General features: G+C 39.3%; 4 protein-coding genes across 6 annotated transcripts; 3 read left to right on the top strand and 1 right to left on the bottom strand.

The window, feature by feature from the left end:
* Nucleotides 1-186: 186 nt before the first annotated feature.
* On the top strand, nt 187-3,207 carry LOC145899262 (protein EFR3 homolog A-like). The gene has a single exon (XM_082987993.1). The coding sequence runs from the start codon at nt 224-226 to the stop codon at nt 2,579-2,581; it is 2,358 nt and encodes a 785-aa protein (XP_082844119.1). The 5' UTR covers nt 187-223; the 3' UTR covers nt 2,582-3,207.
* Nucleotides 3,188-4,195, top strand: LOC145899264 (endothelial differentiation-related factor 1 homolog). Its single transcript, XM_082987998.1, has one exon. The coding sequence runs from the start codon at nt 3,242-3,244 to the stop codon at nt 3,689-3,691; it is 450 nt and encodes a 149-aa protein (XP_082844124.1). The 5' UTR covers nt 3,188-3,241; the 3' UTR covers nt 3,692-4,195.
* A 4-nt stretch (nt 4,196-4,199) lies between these two features.
* LOC145899265 (alpha-endosulfine-like) lies at nt 4,200-6,391 on the top strand. Of its 3 annotated transcripts, XR_014402477.1 has the most exons (4): nt 4,200-4,340; nt 4,447-4,545; nt 5,292-6,000; nt 6,237-6,391. XR_014402477.1 is itself a non-coding variant. In XM_082988000.1 (3 exons), the coding sequence occupies exons 1-3, from the start codon at nt 4,293-4,295 to the stop codon at nt 5,469-5,471; spliced, it is 324 nt and encodes a 107-aa protein (XP_082844126.1). In that variant the 5' UTR covers nt 4,200-4,292; the 3' UTR covers nt 5,472-6,101. The 3 variants fall into 3 exon arrangements, 2 of the variants coding, with proteins under 2 accessions (XP_082844126.1, XP_082844125.1); XM_082988000.1 differs by lacking the exon at nt 6,237-6,391 and having other exon boundaries at nt 5,295-6,101; XM_082987999.1 differs by lacking the exon at nt 6,237-6,391 and having other exon boundaries at nt 5,292-6,101.
* A 124-nt stretch (nt 6,392-6,515) lies between these two features.
* Nucleotides 6,516-21,758, bottom strand: LOC145899261 (uncharacterized). Its single transcript, XM_082987992.1, has 31 exons — nt 21,619-21,758; nt 21,309-21,428; nt 20,158-20,313; nt 19,721-19,867; nt 19,421-19,567; nt 18,737-18,880; nt 18,350-18,493; nt 18,005-18,134; nt 17,800-17,945; nt 16,611-16,760; nt 16,246-16,383; nt 15,707-15,850; nt 15,366-15,509; nt 14,871-15,014; nt 14,609-14,749; nt 13,615-13,755; nt 13,050-13,325; nt 12,201-12,344; nt 11,841-11,981; nt 11,253-11,396; nt 10,951-11,098; nt 10,682-10,812; nt 10,135-10,284; nt 9,744-9,887; nt 9,226-9,342; nt 8,679-8,827; nt 8,408-8,502; nt 7,958-8,102; nt 7,627-7,732; nt 7,172-7,320; nt 6,516-6,867 (listed from the first exon to the last, which is right to left on the bottom strand). The coding sequence occupies exons 1-31, from the start codon at nt 21,689-21,691 to the stop codon at nt 6,667-6,669; spliced, it is 4,449 nt and encodes a 1,482-aa protein (XP_082844118.1). The 5' UTR covers nt 21,692-21,758; the 3' UTR covers nt 6,516-6,666.
* Nucleotides 21,759-23,522: the final 1,764 nt, after the last annotated feature.

Raw genomic sequence — 23,522 nt, 5'->3', positions numbered from 1 at the left:
ATAATAATAACTAATTAACAGGCCTTAAGCCTTTAAATTTTTATGTAGTATGCAGCCTAAACACAAACAGTAATACTGTCACATAAATTGTTGGGTTACTACTTATATTTAAAACACATTAAATATAATCACTGAAAACTTTTGCAATCATCTGTTGTTACTTTGTACAAAAGGTTTAGGGTGAAAAAATTAAAGCTGCTTGTTACATGCCAAAGTATTTGCCATGGCTAGCTGCTCCTGTTGCCCCGCTTTCCGACCCAGGTACAAAAGACTTGTCGACAACATCTTTCCTTCAGTGCAATCAGAAGGTTTGGTTCGCAGTGAAATGGAAAAACTAACTTATTATGCTGTATCAGCACCTGAAAAGTTAAATCGAATTGGCGACTACCTTGCCAGAAGGTTGACAAGAGACATTGCCCGAAAAAGGGAAAATTCTGTGCTTGTTGCAATGGAAGCCCTTAACCAACTTCTTCTTGCTTGTCATGCCCAGCAAATTAACCTGTTTGTGGAAAGCTTTCTACAAATGGTGGCAAGACTTCTGGAATCTGACAATTATGAATTTCAGGCATTGGGCACTCATTCTTTCGAAAAGTTTTCTAAAATTGAGGAGGATACAGCTTCATACCATCGCAGATATGACTTTTTTGTTTCAAAGTTTAGTGCAATGTGTCACAGCAACCACGAGAATCCAGAGGTAAAAAGAAAAATACAACTTCATGGGGTTCATGGATTAAGAGGAGTAATTAGGAAAACTGTCAGTGATGAACTTCAAGTCAATATTTGGGAAAAACAGCACATGGACAAGATCATTCCATCTCTGTTGTATAGCATGCAGCACAGTACTGTCTTGGGTTCTGCAGAGGCCAACAAACTGTGCCCTTCTGATGTTGAACAACCCTCTGCCCTTGCTGAAGAATCTCTTAGAGAGCTTTTATCCAGAGCAGCTTTTGCAAATGTTCCTGCAGCCATTTACCCTGCCCTGTCTCACATGGATAACCATGCATTGTGGGCACCAGAAAACAAATTTGCAGTTGAATCATTTAAAATCATCATGTACTCTGTACAAGCTCAGTACAGTCATGTCATTGTAAAGCTGCTGCTTGATCACATTGATGGTAATGATGACCAAGCAATAAGAGCAAGCATTCTTGCTGTTTTATGTGCAGTTGTCCCGATACCTGCTTCCACTGCAATTGGCCCTTCTGTGATTGATGTTTTTAACAGGTTGTTGCAGCATTTGCGTATTTCAGCTGACTCCAAGAACCAGCAAACTTTTCAAAATGCCCTGATTGAAACTACTGGTATATTGTCAAGTGTTGTACCAGACTATCAAAAACTTGAGGCCATGTTGTTCTATGTGAACCGAGCCCTCGAGGCCATTTCAGACAAAGAGGATTTAAGAGAATCAACTGCTGCCGATTTGGCATTTTCAAGCTTGCTTTTGCAATGTATGGAGCAAATATCAAAAGCGTATAAAGTGCACACTCTGTCTTCAATATCTCTAAGTTTGTTGGAGCCCCTTTTGAAAGTAGCTCAAAGCATCGGACCAACCGATAGACTGATAGCTCAAAATATTTTACTTGTTTTGCTGGATAAAAACAACAACAGATCCAAGTTGAAGCTGGTTAATTCAGAATCGGACATTGATCAGCTTGGTTTGGTCTCATCAACTCCAAGCAAACAGGATACAGGGTTTATGGACCGTCGACTGGACAGAATATACTTGTGGCTGCATGAGTGCTTTACGATGGAAGACAATGAAGCAGACAATTATGTGGCTTTATTTAAGTGTGTGTCCGTCTTGTGTTTGTCACTAGTGTCACCAGATATTATTTTAGAACTTTGTCGTATTGTGTTAGCAGCCCAAAATTCTGTGATTGAAAACTTGGCAGAAAGTAGGCAGTTTGAGTGCAATCAGCATGTGATGGCAGTTTTGTCCTCAACATCTGCTTGTCTTTTGGTGCTGTCACATTTATCAGCTGTTCCTGAATTTCAGCACTATGCCAACCAGGTTATGACAGAGAGAAAAGAAATCGCACCTCACCTTATGCCCTGCTTGACACCACACCATGTTAGATCTTCTATTCAGTTTCTTGACCCTCCTGCTTTGACAAAAATTGTGTTTTCCAGTTCAATGATCTCTGACTGTCTGAAAGGCAGAGGTGGTTTCAACGTGGAAAAATTCAGTCAGCCACTGGCCAGCTATCAGATGGACACTGTGAGTGCAGATGGGCATCGCGGACCAGTGGACATTGAATCGATCAATATTGAGTTTCCCTTAAGCAAGGAAGCCCCATCAATAACAGCAGCAGGTGCAAAGCCAGTGGAGGCAATTACCTACCAGTATTTCAAGCAGCTTTTTAACAAGCCACCTATATCGCGAATGGAACAATTAGAGAAAAAACGCAAGGTGGCAGAACATGTTAAAAGTGTACCTTTTGAACAGTTAATGGCTGAAATGCCACCAGACCCTTGTATCATTACCAGAAACTGGGTAAAACAAGTCATGGAAGCAGAAGATCTTGAAGTTGAAGACCAAGGGTTAGATGGTCTTCATTTTCCATCCTTGTTTACTTATTAGATTATACTATTACTATCTACCATGCAACTATTTAATCAGATCGTGGTTTGCTAATATTGTCACTGATGACAGTTTAGGTGAAATGTTTTTGAAACCAACAGCACTGCTTAACAGTATATTTTCCTATTGTTTTGTGTTACAAATGTTGCACCTTCTTAGTAACTATAATAGATTTAAATTTATAAAACTGTTTGTTCGTGTATTTGTGCAATGTATCAGTTTTTGTGCATTCGTGGTGCATGTTAATAACGGTTAATTTATTTTTCGTATATTTTTGTTAGGGCTGTCTTCAATGTGTTTGAAATTGATTATATATATACTATTCACTTTAATGTAACAATAGATCCAATCCATTACATTTCGTATTGTGAGTAATATTGACTATAATGCAGTCAACATGTAGACCTTGTGAAAACAAGTTACTCTTCAAATTGTTTGACACGAATTATTTATATTTTGTTTTCAAACAAATTGTGTTCTTATCCAACCTGTCGGTGCTTTGCATCACTTTACTGAGGACCATTATTTAAAGATTATAATAGGGTTTCAACACATATCTTGTGGTATATTTATTTTGAAGTCTGTGTTTAATCCACTGTGTTGATATGTTTCTTAATGTCGTTACAGATTTAATCAAGTGGTACATCCACTCACACTGAAATGCAAAGCAACACTGATTGGGATACGGTTACTTACTTGCGTAAGTCAAAGCCAGCTCCTGGGGCAGCCAGGTCAAATAAAGCTGTTAACACAGCTTTGCGAAAAGGTGAAGATGTTGAAACCAGACAAAAATTTGCAGCTGGAACAAACAAGAAAGCAGTCACAAGCAAGAACACAGCCAAACTTGACAGAGAAACAGAAGAACTTCATCATGACACAATTTCGTTAGATGTAGGACGATTGATTCAAAAAGGACGACAGCAGAAAAATCTCACGCAAAAAGAATTGGCAACAAAGATAAATGAAAAAGCCCAAGTTATCAATGAATATGAGAGTGGGAAAGCCATCCCCAATAACCAAGTAATGGGAAAAATCGAAAGAGCAATTGGAATTAAACTTCGTGGAAAAGACAAAGGCAAACCTCTTGCTCAGCAAAGCCAGAAGAAATAAATGGTCTTGAGGCATTGAGAACAAAATCTAATTTCACCCAATTGCACACAAAATGTAAAATTGAATTATTTTAAATCACTAGGGTGTAGGGTTGGAAATTTCATAAGCATTGGTTTTTCATATCTGAAACATCCACAATGTTTTATAGTATATATATTTCAATATTAATTTGCATGATGAAGGCTGCATTAAAATTTATACAAATGGTTGTACAAAGTGATTTACATGGTAATTATAAAAAATTTTGAAACTTGCCTAAATGTATAACCTTTTTCTGATTCATCCAGTGTAAAATTGTGACTTCACTTTAAATAGTGCCATGCGTTATTATGATCAGTTATGCAAAGCTAATGCAGTATCAGCCCTTTAGTACTACATGACCAGCTGCTAACTATAAAACCTGTTTCAACATGACTCATACCTACTTTGTGTTGCTTTGTTTTGTTTCTGAAAAAAGTAGTTGTGGTGTGGTATTGCTTGTTCATGGAATGGTTTTGTTTTCAGGTTCTTAGTTTAAAAAAATTCCACAAAGACATCTGATTGTTGTGCTAGCTAAGTAATAAGTTGTTAATAAGCCCCTGTGCCCTTGAAATTTGGAGCCATGTCTGTGGAGGAAAATGCAGAGTTTAAGCAGCCGCTTTCAGCATCAGTAAGTAGACAAGATAATGTGCATGTACATTTTGATTATTGAGTGTATTATGTCAATAAGTCTACATTTTTCTATGATCTGGATTTAAGTGTGTTGCTGTGTGTAGGAAATTGAAAAGCAACAAGAGCAAATGCTCAAAACTAAATATGGAAACTTGAAACCGAAAGCTGGCTCAAGCATGTTGCAGAAAAGGATGAACCAAAAGGTAATAATATCATGGATGGATATTACTGTTCTTATTTCTGTCAAAACATTTAAAAAGGTTACATAGCTTTTAATTAATCTTTCCTACGTATTAAGCACACAGTATTTTTGCCATAAAGTTACGGTACATTTTGTGTTGTGATCTCTATTCCCATTTTAAGTACTTCACACTAGTTTCTATTTATGTGAGCCACTGCGTTACTGGAAACCATGGTGGTACCATCCTGGCAGTTAGGAAGTATCATTCAGGATGTTGTATATGACATAATTTGTTATTTGCCATACTGTGCATGAAATCTAAATGGAGCAGTTGTTTAAATTATATACTGTTTTGGAACTTGGTTTTGAAATTTGGATACATTTTAAATAGAACTTGATTTTGATATATATTTATAGTGTGTGACAGGTACCATTCCTAAAACAGCATGGAATATAATTATTAAATTGTTGTAATAATTGAGTTAAAACTTTGTGTTATTTCAAGTGGGTGGTTTTATCACTGACACACAATGGAATGCAGTGTTCCATATCATTTTACTTTGTTAACTTGGATTTCTAAGTGACCAGTAGGCATTTGCATTTAGTGCTATACATTTTTCATGCTTTGGTTTAAAATCAAAACAGGGGAATGTATCAATTGCATTATTTAATGTTAAAAATTCATGTACATGTGTCAAGGCCTGTATCAGTAAAGCTCTTGTAAGCAACTCTGCATGTGCCTGGTCTAAAAAAATGAATTTTTCTCAGCAGAAATATTTCGATTCGGGTGATTACAATATGGCGCGGGCACAGATAGGTGGACAGCGAGTGGCGCCAGAGAGCAAGCAGCTGAACAAGGTGACAGGAGATCACATGCCCACTCCAGATGAATTGCCGCGTGTCCGCAAACCATCTCAAAGTAATCTCGTCCTCTCGCATTCCTCATAAGCAGCCACATCACCCTACACCCCTCACTTCTACAGCCCCTAGCACGTGTTTTAAAGTGCGATTGCGCCCGTTTAGTTTGTGTGCGTTTTTTTTTATTTCTTTCAGCGCTGTCTCCCTGCCCTCGTCGCCCGCACACAATCCTCGCGTGTCGAAGTCGGTTACTCTCGACAGCATGCACACGGTCCACTCTACACTTTAATTTCTATTAAAGTTGACCAGCATTCGCCTCCGAAGGATTATTTTAGTGTTCTTTTAACCTGTGAAGGTGATATGTTTCCCAGCTGACTTCGCACCAGCCCGTCTCAGTATGATTGTTCTCCCCGGAAAAGTCCTATGAGGCCCGTTTTGCCTTAACAATTCCTTTCCTGGCTGGGTTTCTATATTCAAACGATCGGCTGTTTTCTATCACAGTGTGTACATAGATATGACCTGTTATTGTTGTGAGTGCGGGTGTGTTTGAATTTTGCGCCGACGTGCGAAAACGGAGTCACGTGACCTTGTTGGAAAGCAAATCACCCAATCGTTGGGGGTAAGTTGAATGCGGTTACTGTTTGAGTGGCTTTACATAATTCGCAACTGTTCGTTCGTTTTCTGTACGAAAATTTCATAATTTAACAATACCACGGAAGAGATACGGAGTAATTGTAGAATTAATGCAGCAGCAAAGCATTGCAGTTTGAAGCCTGTGGAAAAGTCCACCAGAAATGTTTTTGTAGTTTTAAGAGTGTAATTTGCAGCAAAATAACAAAATACCTTGCTCTTCAGGCCAAAACATAGTTTGATTAACTGGAGGTCGGTGGAATTCTATTGTGACGTGAGAATCACACCAATGGGACGGAGCGAAATTTTGGCGGACGCCGACGTTCAAGTTATAATAAATCAGTTTCTTTCATTTTTCGTTTTAAATTCTGGTGGGGCCGAAGATATTTAAAGACGAATGTTGGGTCTTGGTCATAAATATATGAGAACCACTCTTGAAGTGGTAACATCGTGCACTTTTTATTATTAACCTGTCGACAATTTGAAATGAAAGATAACACAACAGACGCGAGTGTTTTTGTATTTGCCAAACGAATGGAAACTAAAATATACTCCGGCTTGAAAGGCTACAGAACGAAATATATGTACAATTTAAATGGAAACATAATACGAGGAATCGGCAATATTCCTGACAAAGGAACAAACTCTAAAGCCGTTATACCTCGCAAGCAGTAAAACTGCCAGAACTGCTCTGTCCTGTTGTAGTTGCGATCCAAGATTCGAAGTAAGTGATCCTTGTGTACACACCAGGGGCTTTCGCTATTCCACAAGTACGATGGCCGAAAGACGTAAGACCAACAGCATACCATGCACATGTGGAACATCTTTGACACATCAGTGGGCCACCGCTGTCACCCTGTATATAAAAATATCTATTTACCGCGGTATCTAAGGATAGATACATTTAGATGATCTGGCGGTTAATTGACATGTCTGGCACTTAAACGTTACGACCAAATAAAAAATTTGTCGCGATTGCGCATCAAGGGCATAACCTGGGTTGAATGTACGTGACGTAAATCAGTAACAACAATAACGAATGTACCAATGGTGAGCATTCGGAAATTTTTTCTTGTTGCATTTAGGCCTATATAGGCTACGAGTCGTATAATGACCCGAAATATAAATTATATACTTAGTTTATTACATTAAGAACCTACGTTGCAAGTGTCAACGCCCCCTGCCACTTTTCCGGCACAAACATGGATTGCCTGCTCGGCCGAACCGTAAGCACGTTGGCAGACTTCAAATGGCAAAATCCGAAGATCGACCTCCTGCAGTTGCGAGGGAACACTGGCTCCTTCTGCCACTGAACGATTCATAACGGTTAATATTTGTGTCTAAACATGCGTTAAACGAGACTTTGAAGTATAAGCAATTAACAGCAGCCTTGCAAATACCCAAGTTGTTGCACAAACATTTAAATGATAAATTTATTTCGCCTACTTAGACATAGGTTTATAGGCTGCGTGTAAACAGCTTTATAGGCTACACATATGCCCTCGATTTGCCCACGCGGGCTTTGAGTAGCAAGTCTCATAAATTTCAATCTTGTGTCATAGCGTAATATGAAATCACACATGTATTAATATTTACAAAACCTATGCAAACTTACAAAGTCCCCAGCCTGCTGCAACACACATATTATCTGTGGGTGTCCCTTCACCCTGTGGTAGGCATATCGGTTTCACATAATCCCCAGTGCTAGCGTAGCCGTTAAGCTGAAAAGAGAATAATGAAAGATTTATAATGGTTATCTTGAGTATAAATGACGTTACAAATAGACAAGTAGTCCTACATTTAATGCATGTCGCAGAAATTTAAGCCTAAACAATTTAACAACATATTCTATAACATGGGCTTATACCAGAAACAAAATTTGGTTCACATAACCTGAAAACCACTCAACAATACAAGTAACTACAGATCGCGTAACTAATGCTTACTTCCAACAGTGCAATGTCGTATTTTGGAAAAGCGTACTGCGAGTGTATAACAGTTCGTATCACGCCAAACTTTTGTACGTGTAAGCTGTTGTCGTCGAACAACAGGGCTCCAAGGCGGACGTTAATCGTCGAAGCCGTGACCCCTCTGCATAAAAAGTAGATCACTGGCATTAAAACCGTATTTTGAGGTTTGGAAACATGATTGTCGGAGCGTTTATGATGTATCCGAAGGCACACCGAGAAATAGTTTGTATGAAAAATAGACTGGTTTATGAATATTGACTTTTTATTCACTGCCAATCTCGTTGGTATTAAATTGTATGATATTAACTTCAAAAGCCGAAACACGCCAGTTCGCACTATTTGTTTCTCTGATTAGTTCTATTTTCACTTAACTTATAAAAAAGTAACTTTATGGTATTTAACATATGTAAAAACTTTTGGTCCTACTGGAAACAATGTGCTGCCGAGAGGACCCATCTCGTTGATATGAGCATTCCTCCACACAAACTGCTGCGCGCTGACCTGATGAAGCGAATGAACGCCTGCACATATTATGCAAGTTTGCTTTACTACATAAGGCACAAGTTCTCAAAAAAGTACAAATATGAAAAATAAAAACTATCAAAAAAAATCTTTGCAACACCACATCAAACAGTGAATGTTGTCTGTTATTTTCGGTCTGTTTGAATGACGTGGTGTCCATTCGTTGCGTACTCACCATCCACGGCCACTGTTTTGCCTTGGATGGCCTTCCATTGACGATTCGTCCATCTAGTGTACCAATCCCGCAAGACGATGTAACCCTTGGGTCACAACACTTGTGTTTGTTGAACGAGTAACGTTTCAACAAACCGCCCGAACAGGTTTCTGTAAAAAAGGAAGGAATGGTTACTGGCTATACAATAAACAACTGTTCAAAATTCCAAATACAAGCGGTTTTTTAGCCTATTTGATCAACGCGCCGTTAAGTAACTACCATGAATGATGAACCAAATCTTTAGACATAGCTTTCATGGGTTTGAGGGGAAAGCGTTCGTCTATGACATATGAGCTTTCACAAAAAGACGATATTTGCAAAAAATTAAACGCGTCCAATATTAAAAAAAACACTGACAAATGCAGGAAGGTGAACTATTCTCTTTACCACGCAATCAAAAGAAAAACCTTAAGTATTTACCATGAATGACCATGACTGATAAAAGCTGTTTGAAGAGAAAGTGGCCGCGCGAAAAGTTGCGTTTATCACATAAAGTTTGCAAGCTTACGTTGAGGGCAATCTTGGTCATAACAATCTTCGTAGGACTTGGTGCAGGTCGCACAATCTTGCTTGGTTCTTGTTCCATTTCCGCACGATCGTGAACACGGGCTCCAGTTTCCCCAACCTGGTATGGACGAAACGTATAAACTTATACACGTAAAGTAATGGATTCTTCATAGACTATAATTTTTGCGATGAATTTTGTGTATTGTGAGAGGGCAGTTATATACCGATGTCAATATTGTGGAACAAACGAACAGAAATTCCAATGCCACCATAAATACGGTTTCAATTTTAAAATTTTTTTTTTTCCTTTTATTCATCATTAAACAAACTGATTTCGCGGAAAAAATTGTGAAATGTTTTTGTTTTTTTCAAGGGTTATATTTGGCATTCAATTCCATGTATTTGTGTTGTTTGTAAAAAAAATGTTTCTGGCTTAAAAAATTTAATTCCTGTTCGCAACATCTTTTACGAAACCACTTCGGCACGTTCTGAAATTTATTCCTTGAACAAATAACTGACCTGTACAAGTCACCACGCATGACTGAGTTTCGGTGGCAGATCCTGGACAACCTGATCCTCCCACACAGGTACGGGATCTGCTCTGCGATCCGGACCCACATGGTCCAGTACACGAACCCCATGAGGACCATGACGACCATGTGGCTTTATACATAAACATTGTGTTATTTACAATACTTAGAAAAACACAGAACTGAAACATAAACACGGAGGATAGAAATACCTCGTAACAATATTTTAATATCATGTCAACATTAATAAACATTCTGGAGTTTGATTTGTCGCCGTATTTTAACCAGATCTCTTTAGGCAAGTATATATTTGAGCTTCACACGTTATCAACCAAACACCTTGACGTATTTTTGCCACCTAATCATTTGTGATAACCTACCTACGCAGGCATTGGGGTGACTACAGGGTTGAGTTTGAGTTGTGTCACCGTTGCAAGTGAAACCTGTGGGACAAGTTCTGGTTCTGGTTTGCACTCCATCGCCACACGTTGCTGGGCAATTTCCCCACGCTAACCAATCAGACCATGTGCCTAAACAATTATTAATACATAGGCAAACATTTAAAATTAAACTAATTTTTAATAATCCAAATTTTTAATAAGACGAGTATTTTACCACAATTAGGGTTTAGTCGTATATAAACTGCTACATTCGTGTGACAAACTTAATACTTTCTAATTTTTAGCTTCAATGAGTTAGCGACAAGTTGAAGTGAGAAAACGTTTCATTGACTTGCAACAGCTTCCAAATTGTGCCTCTGAGGTTTGATATTGTTAATGCTTGGAGTTTAACTCGTATAGTGTTGCGGACTAAGAAACCTACATTTTATTCTCACATATAAGCAGGACAAGGTTTGCCAAACTTTTAAAACATGTCTCCAGTTGGACGTATCAGGGTTAAAATGGGGCATTATAGAGCACAACATACCACAGTTGCAACTACATGCATTGCACGTCTTCTTGCAATACGGATCAAACCAGCCGTTGCCACATAAGTGAGACTGGGTTGGGCAATAGGAGGTGTAAGTGTCTACACAGCTTGGACCAGAACAGACGCACCTAAAAAACAAAACATTTGGACTGCTTTGGCGCATTTATCTTGACCCTAATTAATATATATGCAATGTGTACCTACATATATACAAGTATCTTTAATTATCAGGATACACTAGATTAGGAGTGCAAGAGCAAACTTACGGGCAAACAGATGCGTGGAGACATGTTTTTATTTCACTTGAATCTCCTTCACAAGTTCCAGATCCAACACATTGTCTCGTCCTGGTTTGCCCCCCTCGTCCACACGTTACATCGCAAGATCCCCACTGACCCCAGTTGCTCCAGTTTGCTTGAATAAAAACAGAAGATTCGAATACAAACAAAACTTAAAGCGTGGTTTTGTTTTGATTTTTTTTTGATTGCAACAAACTTTGAAATCCCATTTTTTGCAAAAAAATTCTAAGGTACAAAAATTTGAAATTTAACAAGAAGCTGTTGTTTACCCGGGCATGCGCCTTCGTTGCAGGATTCGGTGAAGGTATCGGATCCTGTATCGCATGGTCCATTAGAACAAGTTCTGCTTCGTGTTCTTTCTCCGTCCCCACAAGTTTTATCGCAGCTTCCCCAAGGTCCCCATTCAGTCCATGCTACAAAATTATTTTTGCACTGAAATGGTTTTAGTTTAGGAAACCTAAACCACCCCTTTTCTGTTTTTTAAGGTTGATGGTTAAGTTTTCCTAATAAATTATTTCGCATATCCAACAACTTTCTATGTTGCTGATGTCATACTTAATAGCGAAACATTTTATGCTAGTGAGAAATTCAGTTTTCGATAATATAGTGTAGCTCTGGACTATAGCTAAACGAGCCAGGCGGATATTTTCATTTTGTGGTACTTTTCAGTTAACGTCCACAGAGTGTGCGCTTCTGTAGGTAGCTTTGTGATTATATAAATAGATTGGAATGTTTACGGACTTGTCGTAACAGTATGTCGTGTAAGTATTTTGGAATAAACGAGGTTTTTCTGATGGGGTTTATGTTGAATAGAAAATACCGTAGTTTCATCCAACCAACTGTAACCCTAGACTTACCCGGACACGGTTGTGTATTGCATTGCTTTGTGCCAGTGCCGGAACCGTCACACGGACCGTTGTTGCAGGTTCTTGTTCTGGTCTGTGATCCGGTTCCGCATGATTTATCACAACTGCTCCAAGTAGCCCATGGCGTCCAAGCTAAATAACGAAAGCCTGGTTAGGTTGAATGAGATCATGACATTAGGGCAAATTAAAATTAATGAGGAGAAATACGTGATAACCATTCGGGTCGCGAAAGTAAATTTTTTATTCGTCCCTCATCAATCTGAAGTAGGCGGAAAATTTTCACAGAACTACCATCAAGCCCAGTTTCTGTATAATGAAGAATTATCAGTGGCCGTTTAGCTGTACACTCACACGGACAAGTTTGCGTGTTGCAATCCTCTTCATGCGAAGCGGAACCAGCACAATTCAGTCCGTTCTGGCAAGTTCTTGTTCTGGATCGCCTTCCTCCCCCGCATGTTGCTGAGCATGTTAACCAAGTACCCCAAGAGGACCACGCTACAAAAAGCCACATGTAGAACCAGATGGTTTGTGATGGTGGGTATTACATTTGTCGAAATATTACTGTTTTTAATTGTTTGAACAACGATTAAAACATTGACGCAATGGCTGAATTTCCTGTATAAACAAATCCTTGCATTAAGTGTGAACATGTCTTGAGCCGAATTTATCGCCTTTTCTCATGTCATGCTCCGAAATAGCGTTATCCAACGTAAAGCTATATGGTTTAATTAGTTCTATTGATCAAATTAAATCATTTTTGCCAAGCACATGAACAGTAAACACAAAAAAACAATTGGGTTATCAAGTCAGTCGCCCATTGCCAGGTTATTTGCAAAACAAAATCATTACAATTCAAATCCGAATAATTGCACCAAGGCATTCGATTGAATCGGAATGTTCGTGACGCCTCGATTATGTTACTTACGTTAACAGTGTGTAACACGCTAAAGAGACTTCTTTAGTTACAGTAAAATTTTTTTTGCGGTAAAATAATAAACTCTCTATAAACTCTGGTAAAACTTAAATTGTAACAAGTCATGAAAACCTTTGTTGAAATTTGGGTGTTTACAATAGTCCCAATTAATTAGCGCATAACTTTTTGAGAAGTTTTGTTTGAAGATTTTGTGTAATAATGCAACCAACAGTGCAAAAAATGTCAGCATTACCTTGGGCCAAACTTTTGCGTTTTTTAATACTTACATGGACAGGTTTGAGTATTGCACGACGATGTTTGGGTGTTGGAAAGTTGAGCACATGGACCCAAGTTACAGGTTCTGGTTCTCATCCTCGAACCTTCTCCACATGTTTGGTCACAAGAGCTCCACTGACTCCATGGGCACACATTTGTACCGCAAGTTCTCTGATCTGAAGCGGAGCCATCACATCCCGGCCCATTTACGCAAGTTCGTGTTCTGGAACTAGTTCCACCACCACAAGATGCTGTACAGGTTACCCATTGACTCCAGTCTGACCAAACTGCGATAAAGCAAATGTAAGATTATAAAAATTTTAAGTTGTACCAACTCTTTGCAAATCTAATAGTTTTAACCGTGTTGTAAATGTCAAAGTCGTAAATGATTATTTGCTGTGGACATAGGGTTGGGCCTTGTTGCCGTAATGATTCTATTTGCAATTATTTTTAGTTCAGTTAATCTGAGAAGCTTTTACTCCTTCATAGGGGTTGGTTAAAGACTGGGTCTATAATAAAATCATTGGAGCATAAACCTCGTAAACATAAAATGTTGTTGGCGTTATAAATACTTACCCGGACAGTTGTTACTGTTGCAAATTTCCGTGTCAGTGTTGGAACCTTGACACGGGCCGTCGTTGCATGTTCTTGATCTCGATCTCGATCCTCCACCACATGTCACGTCACAACTACCCCACGTGCCCCAAGTTGTCCAGCCTGCGAAATTAGCGATAACTTTAACTAACTGAGACCAAGTTCCACGCATCTTAGTACAGGCTGTTGTTTTGTTTCGGAGCAACTTTAAACAACTTACACGCACTCGTGTTTTAACGCTTCGATAAGTTCGCGTCAGTTGGATTACTACAGGATATAAGTTATTATGAATGACTCAAGCTGTCTTACTATATGAAAAATCAAAAAAAGATCAACTCATTTCCATTTTCTAGCGTAAATTTTCCCTCGACGTGACAGACAAAGCATTTGTGATCTTCGGCAATTCGAAACAGAAATAAGAAACCTGTATGTTATTTTACAGAAACAGATGCATCACCAACGTCATTCCAAGGATACTGTAGTCACTTTCCCTGAGGGCGGCACAGTTTGTACCATCACGACCTCCTTGAACGCTTCGCAGATTTTTTTACTCATGCAGACACGCCTACGGGCACGCAATTACACAGAAGGCACCAAGTAATTTTAAGCTTTCCTCGTCACGACAAAAATACGATAGCTTGTTCGATAGTTAAACTTCTCAAGATATTATGAAAGAGAGTCCTTTTATGGTAGTGCAAGCTTGTTTGACATTAGATGGTCACCAAACGGTTTTGGGCAAACTGGTCATCCAAATATGTCATAAAGACCAAAAAGTGACTTTATTACATCATAAACGATCTCAAGAAATATACTTCGACTATTACGCTCACTGACATCGCAGCCAAGCTGGATCAAGGTATGGTCAGGTGTACAAGCACACCATGCCTTGGCTGCAAGTTCAGTGCACCTTATCCTGTTAATAGTAAGAAACTCAAACAGTTTAACAGTTGCAACACAATTGTTAAACTCAACTTACTTGGGCAGTTTTTGATATTGCAGGATTGCGTTTCTTGGGCATCTCCACTGCATGGTCCTTGTCCACAAGTTCTGGTTCTCGTCTGAGTTCCATCGCCACATGTTGTGGAGCAATCACCCCACTGTCCCCAAGGTTGCCAAACTGAGCATGATACACAGGCAGAATAGTCAATTGGGTATTGACGTATCGGTGCATTTAAATTTTTAGTTTTTCGAAGAAAATCACCCTTATTTTAGCCCAAAGATTTCCATGGTATACTCACAAGGACACGTCTCTGTATTGCAGTCCAACGTCTCCGTACTCATACCAACGCAACCCGGAGCATTCTGGCAGGTCCGCGATCTGGTTGTTGTCCCCCCACCACACGCCTCATTACAAGGACTCCAATTCCCCCAGTTAAGCCAAACTGCAAACAAACGATCCGCATGAGAAACACTCAGAAAATCACAACTTCTTCCTCTTCAGGCAATATATTCAACGATTGGGTGTTATTTCAATTATTTTCCTCGGGGTTTTACTGAGATCGGCGAAATCCTTAATAAACTTACTTCAAGGGGCGCTGTAATTTAAATTAACATTATTTTTTTATTCAATATAAACAACTCGTTTTATTGACAATGACGTATTATGAACGAAAAAGCAATCCCTCGTTGTCAAAAGTTGTTGGGCTATTATGGCAAACGTGTTATAGACTGTATGGAGAATGGAATGGGCAGGAATACACGATAAAACAACACATTATGCCACTTCCTCTTACATGGACAGGCTCTGACATTGCAGCTTTGCATTCCCGAGTAATCTCCTTCACACAGGGTTCCGATAGTACATGTACGTGTTCTGCTCTGCATTCCCGGTCCACACGTTTGGTCGCATGACGACCAGACACTCCAAGGGTTAAAAACTGCATTCAATAATGTGTACGATAAGTGATACCGGTTGAGGACAAAGTCTGTTTCAGTAAAACCGTTCAAAGCAATCGTTACAATTTTGCTCTGAAAGTAGTTTGTTCCACGCGCGGCAATTTACTCTGTAATCGCGTTGCCGAGCTCGCAACGGAAATTTATGCGTGACAAGGATATTGTCGGGACGAAAACTTACCAGGACAATCTCCAGCAACGCAATCTTTAGTTTGTGAGGAAGATCCTGGACACCCAGGCGCGTTCAAGCAGTTTCTGTTTCTCCTTTGCTTTCCAGGACCACAAGTCACGTCACAATTTGACCAAGAACTCCAACTACTCCATTCTAAAGACAAATAGTGTAGATGGTGAACTAAGCCCATTAATTTCCGCGATGGGTCCAAAATTGTTTCCAAGAGATAAAGGTCACGAAGAATATTTATTTATCACAACAAAATTTCATATCTCTTATCTCAAAGGTGTGAAGTTTTGTTTTTTTGTCACTTCGTTTCAGTTTGATAATGAGGAAACAAACGTCTGATGGACGTTAGCAGATTTAAAGGAAAAGTCAATTTCGCTTAAGCGCTATAAGCATCGTTAGTTTCTTATTTATTCAAATAGATTACATGAGTAATTTGTTGTCGCAGGGAAAAAGACTGTGCCCTAACGTGGAGGGCCAGAATTTTCCAGAATTAATGAGGAGGGCTTTTATCTGTTAGTTTATCTTGTTCTTTTCCTTACCAGGGCAATTCACAGGAGTACAATCTTCAGTCATGGTATCGAGACCTGGGCATGCATTAGCTACTGAACAGGTTCGAGTTTTCGATCTCTTTGACGTTGCACAGTCGCAGGCGCCCCACGAGGACCAATTGGACCACACTGAAATGAAGTTGTACCAAAATAGCGTTGATTTAAATGTAAAATTCACTTTTAAACTAGGTTTTTGTTGCTGGTTTATTCGCGTGCTACACTATTTTTCACGCCCACCCGTTAGCGGCTACGTGAAATTCATTTGCAAAGTTATTGTAAACAAAACATTTCAACATTGTTCCGCAAATGGTAACCGCCACAGTCGACATTTACTAAAACAAACTCAAAGTTCCTACCTGGGCATATTCCATCGTTGCAAGGTTCCGTCTGGAAATATTCGGATCCGCATCCTGCAACCTTGTTGCAATCTCGGTAGCGCCATCTTGTTCCAGCACCGCAAGTGACGCTACACGAAGTCCACGGCTTCCATGCTGACCACGCTGGACCTGAAACCACAGAATAATTGCGATGACACAGTTTCCTAAGTTCCACAATTATGCACGGGAATATATTTTGTACATACCGAACTAACATGTTATCGGTATGTGTTATTTTACATTTGCCATTAGCAGGATTTGACAAAGTCTTGTTCTATGGTTTAATCCCTGTTAAAAGTTTCTTTTTTTCTTGCAGTCAATTTTTGTTTGTTTGCAATCGTCCAAAAAAAAGAAACGAGTGAAGAAACATTGATTAGAAATAAATTTCATTCTTTCAGACAAGTTTTCTCCAAGAACATTGGTTTTATGCAGTTCGGAATCTTTTAATTTTAAAAGTTTCACGAAAATTTTTCTTAAAACTACTTTTTTGTTAACTTGAATGGATTTGCTCAATTCCGCATGGGGATGGCGGTAACAAAGGAAACAGAACAACCAAAATTACCCGTTTGAAATAACCGCAAAGTTTATCTGAGGCGGTGATGTCAAATCTGCGGGTTTCGTGTTAGGAAACCCGCATATTTGACGAAATTACGTGGTTGGCTTGTTAAACGTTTCCGGTACATTGTACGTCGACAGTGACAACAACGCAGAATACAATGACAAAGAAATTTAAACCATATACTCGTTCTATTACAGGTGAACGTATTTTTTGTTCTTGTCACACGTAAATAAATATTCCACGTAATAACTTTTCCCATAACAAAGAGTCGGATATGCGCAAAACAGCCATAATAGTAAATGAGAGCTGCAGACAGGTATACACACTGTTTCGACCTGTAAGGTCTCATCAGTGCATCTGGTGACCGTGGCAATGGGCTAGCTGGTAGACTAGCAGGCTCACATATTTCCACTTTGTGGTACCTTTCGGTCAATCGTCGATATGTTGGGTACCAAAGAGTCGGATATTTTGTCCTTTTACGTTCTTTGGTGCCACATAGTGATATTTTTGTGTTCAATGTTTCCCGAACGATACAAGCCCGAAATATAATTTCGTCAGAATAATTTTAGCCATGGTAACGAAAATTTGTATCTGAGAAGCAAAACTTACCGCAATTGCATGCCGGGCACATGTTGCAGCTCTTGGCACAGTTTAGTCTTACCCAAGCAACAAGACTTGGATGATTACACTGGTTAAAATATGCCACGTTGAAACAATTCGATGCAACATCTTCACAAGCGCACCCAGCAGCGCAACTGGAAAAAAAATTGCACAATTTGTTTTTGCTAAAAGCTTAAAACAAATTGTTGCGTACGAGCAATCGGAAGCTTGGGGACATTGCTGACTCCCATATTCGGTGCATGCGGTTCCACAAGGACGTGTTCGTGTCTGAAAGCCTGTTCCACATGACTGACTGCAAACAGCCCACGGATCCCACGCAGTTCCTGAAGAAACATAACAGGTGTTTTTATGGTTGTATGTTTGTCATTATTTTCTCTAAAGCATTCATCCTTAGAATATTGTTGCCAACTTCTTACGAATCTAAACATGTACAAAATTACGCGCCCCGTAGATTCTTGTTTCTTTTGATGCCCAAGATTGAACTTTTACAACTTAACCAGCGCGCCATGGTTGGATATGTTGCTTTTAGTCCACTCACCGCACGGATCTCCGTTGCACGATTCCGTGTCTGTTGGCGACCCTGCACAGTTTCCTCCATTGGAACAGGTGCGAGATCTGAGTCTCACGCCCACTGAATCACATGCAGCATTACAGGCCGACCACAAGGTCCACGGGCCCCATTCTAAACAAATGTAGTTGATTATACATTTTTTGTCAAAAATCGTTTTGTTAAACAATGTATTGTAACCATTTACAATCCATTGTCAAGTTAACTTTCACTTTCATGTTAACGTCGCCAAGAAAACGATAATTGTACGGAATATTCAAATAGCGTTTTCGTAAAATTGCTGCAATTCATAATATATACGGCTTTCAATTGACTTGCACAACTAAACGCCTTTTAAGTTTACAAATGTCTCCACACCACAGGTTGGTCCATTGCAAGTACGACTGCCTGTTGCTGAACCAGGACAAGTATTTCCATTCTGACAAGTGCGAGTTCTTTCCTGGGTTGCAGTTGCACCACATTCGGCATTACAAGTACTCCACTGGCCCCATGGACTCCATGCTGAAAACAAAGTTGAACGCGGTTAAAGAGTTTGTGTGGTTGGCAATACTCTTACTTTAATAAACGTTGAACCACTCTTCCGTGAGCACCTTTCAAAAGCACGTAACAAATATTTTGATATCGGATCCAGGGCGATGAAAACTCGCGAAAAAAAAGTGAACTTTTAGAGCTAGAAATTAATACCAGTGTAAACGCAAACCCTGGACGAAACCCACAAACAAATTAGGCAGGTATTGAAAGTTACTTTGAAGCGATTTGCGAAAAACTGTTCGTGCTACAGCAGTGCTTTCCAACCTTATTCAGCTAACGGTTCCCCAACAAAATACAAAAATATTTCGAAGCAATCATTGGATAACCAAAGAACGCCCGCCTCGTTACCATGAATATAACAAAACTTTCCATGTAAATACACGGAAAACAGCTGGCGGCACGCTATTTACAAATGGCACCCAGTCACTGCTGTGCTACAAGTATCTTTATTTATTTCGAGTGTGATAAATACTAATAAGCTTGTTTGCGTTGTTCCGATATCGTTCTCACCTACGCAGGCAGCTCCAGTACAAGTACGACTGTCTGTTGCTGAACCCGGACAATTATTTCCATTCTGACAAGTGCGAGTTCTCGTCTGAGTTGAAGTCGTACCGCATTGGGCATTACAAGTACTCCACTGGCCCCATTGACTCCAGGCTACTCACAAATCGTGGTAAGGTTTTATTTCATTGAATTACAAAAATTATCCAACAAGTTTAGTTTCATGTAAACCGAAGTTTTTGTCCTTGTCACATATTTGTATCCTATAGGATATAATGTTTATTTAAGGACACGTTTTCATACTGATACCTTCGCAAGCAGGTCCGTTGCAGTTTCCTGTTTGGCTGGGATCGCCAACGCAGTCGTTCCCATTTAGACATGATCTTGTCCTCGTCTGTGTTCCAGTCACTCCACAAGCTGCATCACAATTTCCCCACTGTCCCCAGCTACTCCACGCTACAAAAACAAACACCTCATTGAAGAAATCACTCGAAAGAGGCAGGTACAAATCTATGTATAGATAATGTTCTAATTTATATACAGATTATGGACTGTAAAAAGAAGCAACGCAAAAGAGTTTGTTTTTAGCTTCTGCTAATAGAGTACACTACATGGGTCACTCAACATGTTTGCAAACTTTTGCCTTGCGACGTTTTACCAAAAGTCGGCATAATAAACTTGTAACGCAAATAAAACTAACATATTAGGTCAACCGAAAAACACTTATTTTGTTCAGAACGTGTTACCTCCACATGGAACCCTGTTGCAGTTTCTTGACTCTGTGGCGTCTCCCGTGCAGTCGTTTCCTGAATCACAAGTTCGGCCCCGGCTTTGGGTGCCGGTCGTTCCACATGTCTGCGAACATGGGCTCCATTGCGCCCACTCATTCCACTGGGCTCCACCTTTTACGAGTACATAAAAGTAATAAGTACATTTCAAAACAAAAATATGCAAAATATGATTTGCGGGTAAAGGTTTGAGTTGATTGCAATTTGATTTTAAGCGACTTCGGATGGCTATCACGTTTGCTGCTATTTATGTATCAGCGTTGCTTACACCGAAGATATATAAGTGGAAGGAATAAGATATATGTTTTAACAAATAATCGAACGAATGCAATATTTGTCATTCTATCGGCAAATTTTGAAAATATTGGATTGGGCAACCGAACGTTTAGGCAGATAACCAATTCGCATAATGTTAACAAAAAAATGGTTGAAGTGTGTTAATTTGTATTTTTACCTAGTAAATTCTGTCTGTGTTACGTAAACTTCACTTATCGTAGAGGCAAAATACATCGGTCTGGTATGTGTGCGATAACACTTAAATTCATGGTAGGATTGTATACATGCATAGGCGTCGATATTTCAAATATTAAGAGTGACTTTTCCAGGTTTTAAAAACACGCAAAAAAACATTCCGTCAGTCGCATCGCCCTAAACATAGGAAACGACGCAAAATCCGTTTCGTGTCAGTTTCTTTTTACACCGAACCATGTTGGTCTAGCACTAAATTTTAGACACTTCGATTACGAATCCTCTTACTGAAAGCGGGACATTTTTGTTTCACTCGGTCAATTGCAAATTTTAGTAATCATGAAGTAACAAACAAATCTATTACGCAACAATGCCGATTCTTACCATTATGTTACAACAATTGCTGCGTTGCGTGATAATCCACGAGACGTTTGTGTTTGTCGTGATTGTGACGATGATAATAAAGATCTTTTAAAACTAGCTTAACGCACAGCATAATGTATGTGGTTTTTCTGACAACAATTTTTAGTTTGAACGAAATGTTTGTTTGTGAGGGGTGACATGTCACCCCCAGTCACCGCTGAATCGACGCCTATGTATACATGAATAATCACATGTTTTTGTGCAAATAATTGTCATACCTGGTGTGCAAAACTCGCACGACCTATCGCACACTCCCACCAGAGAAGGACGATATGTTGGATGATTACATATCCCATAGGCTTTGTATAAAGGACATTGGGCGTTTCTGTCGATGCAAGCTGCGCAAAACACAGTTGTTACGAATTATTGCAAACCTATTAGGATGCTAGAACACGAACGTTAGTTGTCGGACAACAATTTTCCAACACCAAAGGTAAAATTCGGAAGCTTGAAAAGTTTAAATAAATAAACATGCGTACACTTTAATCGTTGTTCTACAGTGATTAATAACACTAGACTTTATTCTACCTTGGCCTTTTACTTCATTTAGAGTCAGACAGCAGGCAAAGAGCGCGAACAAGCAGGCCTTTTTAAAATCCATTTCTTTGTAAACAGTATAAGTAAGTACCTTAATACGTAGACACCTAGGTTACTAACAGAAGGTACCCTCAAACACTTAAAACGCTCTTCTGGCTAGCAGCATGTGAATGCCAGCCTCACAAACTACGTCACAGAATTCTTTTTTCCCATTTTTTTTCATCTGCATTTCCGTTCACCGCCGTGAGAGATCGCGCGCCTGAATTCCGACAAACGCCGGCGGCAACGCACGAACATCATCATAGTTAAAACCTCGAGGCGCAAAAAACACTTTGATATTTTGGTCATTATGTTTTGACGTCACTACGTTACATGCGTGTCAATGAAATTTTGCCCCGATTTTGTCATATCTTGCTAAAGAACCATGCACGTAGTGTTTCCAGTACGTTATGCCACTCAAAAAGCATCATATTGATGCTTAGGATTTATGCTAAGCTCTCTTCTGTTAAATACAATGTTTGTTTGGATGTTTATCTGAAACCGATAATTTGTGTTTAGTGAACTGCATATAGGGCCACTGTTTCGACCTCTTCGGTCTCGTTAGTGCAGCTTTAGTGACTGTACAATAGTCGAAGACCAAAGCTGCTTTTTGGTGACAGTAGAAATAGTTTTTCTTCCGCTTACGTATGTAGCACGTCTTGCAGCGTCGACACCAAGCCTGTTTGTAGAAACTTGGCAATAAACCAGTTTATCCCGTCCCTGTCGCTAGCCTGCAGACATAAGGCTTTGTTTTGGCCAAAAACTACTTTGATGTTGAGTGTTGCTTTCCTACTTTACCAACGTTGAAGCACTTTCCAGAAACCGACCAATTTCGCTGTAGTTACTTTAATCGCAATTATGCAATTACGTTCGAAGCAGCTAAAGCCTTAATTAGACCCCAATTATTACCAAACCGCATGCCGCTTTAAAGTAAGGTCGGTAAAACTTGTCGAATCATTCGCGATGTGGACACTTTCCCCACCACACCTTACAATAATGCCACGAAGGCCGTCGAATCAAACCAATTTCGAATCACTTGTAATGATATCGGTTTACCCCATCCACATTAAAACAAAGGCTACATGTGAAAATACTAACTTTTTATTTAGTTTTCAAATTCAACGTTTAACCATTTCAAAATCTTTCCCTAACTACTTATTTCGCCATGACAATGAATGCCTGGAGGCACTTAAAAGGCCTCGATTTCACCGAACGATGTTTTCGGAAAATTTTCATTTATAAATAGTTTTCGAAGTCTTAAAAAGACAAAATAACCATGCAAAATATTTAGCGATGGCACGATGTTTCGGAAAATTGTCATTATTTTGACGTCAACACGTGTTTCAAGCGGCCTCAAAGAACGTGGGTAAATTTATAATTTTGTTATCACGATTTAGTAGCAGGCGTTTCCTGTTGCTATAACGAAGCGGACATTTTTACGACAAACGTTATTCGTCAATCCATCCCAGGAATATATTTACACGAACCATTACAAACCGGGTATAAAAATACATCAGATATTCGCTGTGACAGGAAGAAACCGCTTGTTAACGCACATAAGTTTCCAGTGACGTAATCCTTTGCAGTTTCGTGAGAGGAAAATGATTAGAATAATTTGGTTGCAGTACTTTCTTTTATTTTGATTAACTAAGTGAGCTATATAACACAATTCCCTTAAAAATTTAAACCGAAAACAAACAAACCGTTGTCACCCTGAAGGAATGGCGATGTCAGCCTGAAATATTTTGCTCTGGAATATTTTAAGGTTTCCAAAATATAAGACTTGATAATGATTTGTTAAGAGTGTTGACTTGATTTTAATATTGGTCATTTTTATAATGTTTAACGATCGAATA

The sequence above is a fragment of the Ascidia mentula genome, chromosome 4, assembly GCF_947561715.1.
Source record: "Ascidia mentula chromosome 4, kaAscMent1.1, whole genome shotgun sequence".
Lineage (NCBI taxonomy): Eukaryota > Metazoa > Chordata > Ascidiacea > Phlebobranchia > Ascidiidae > Ascidia > Ascidia mentula.
This window is presented reverse-complemented; position numbering and strand designations above follow the sequence as displayed.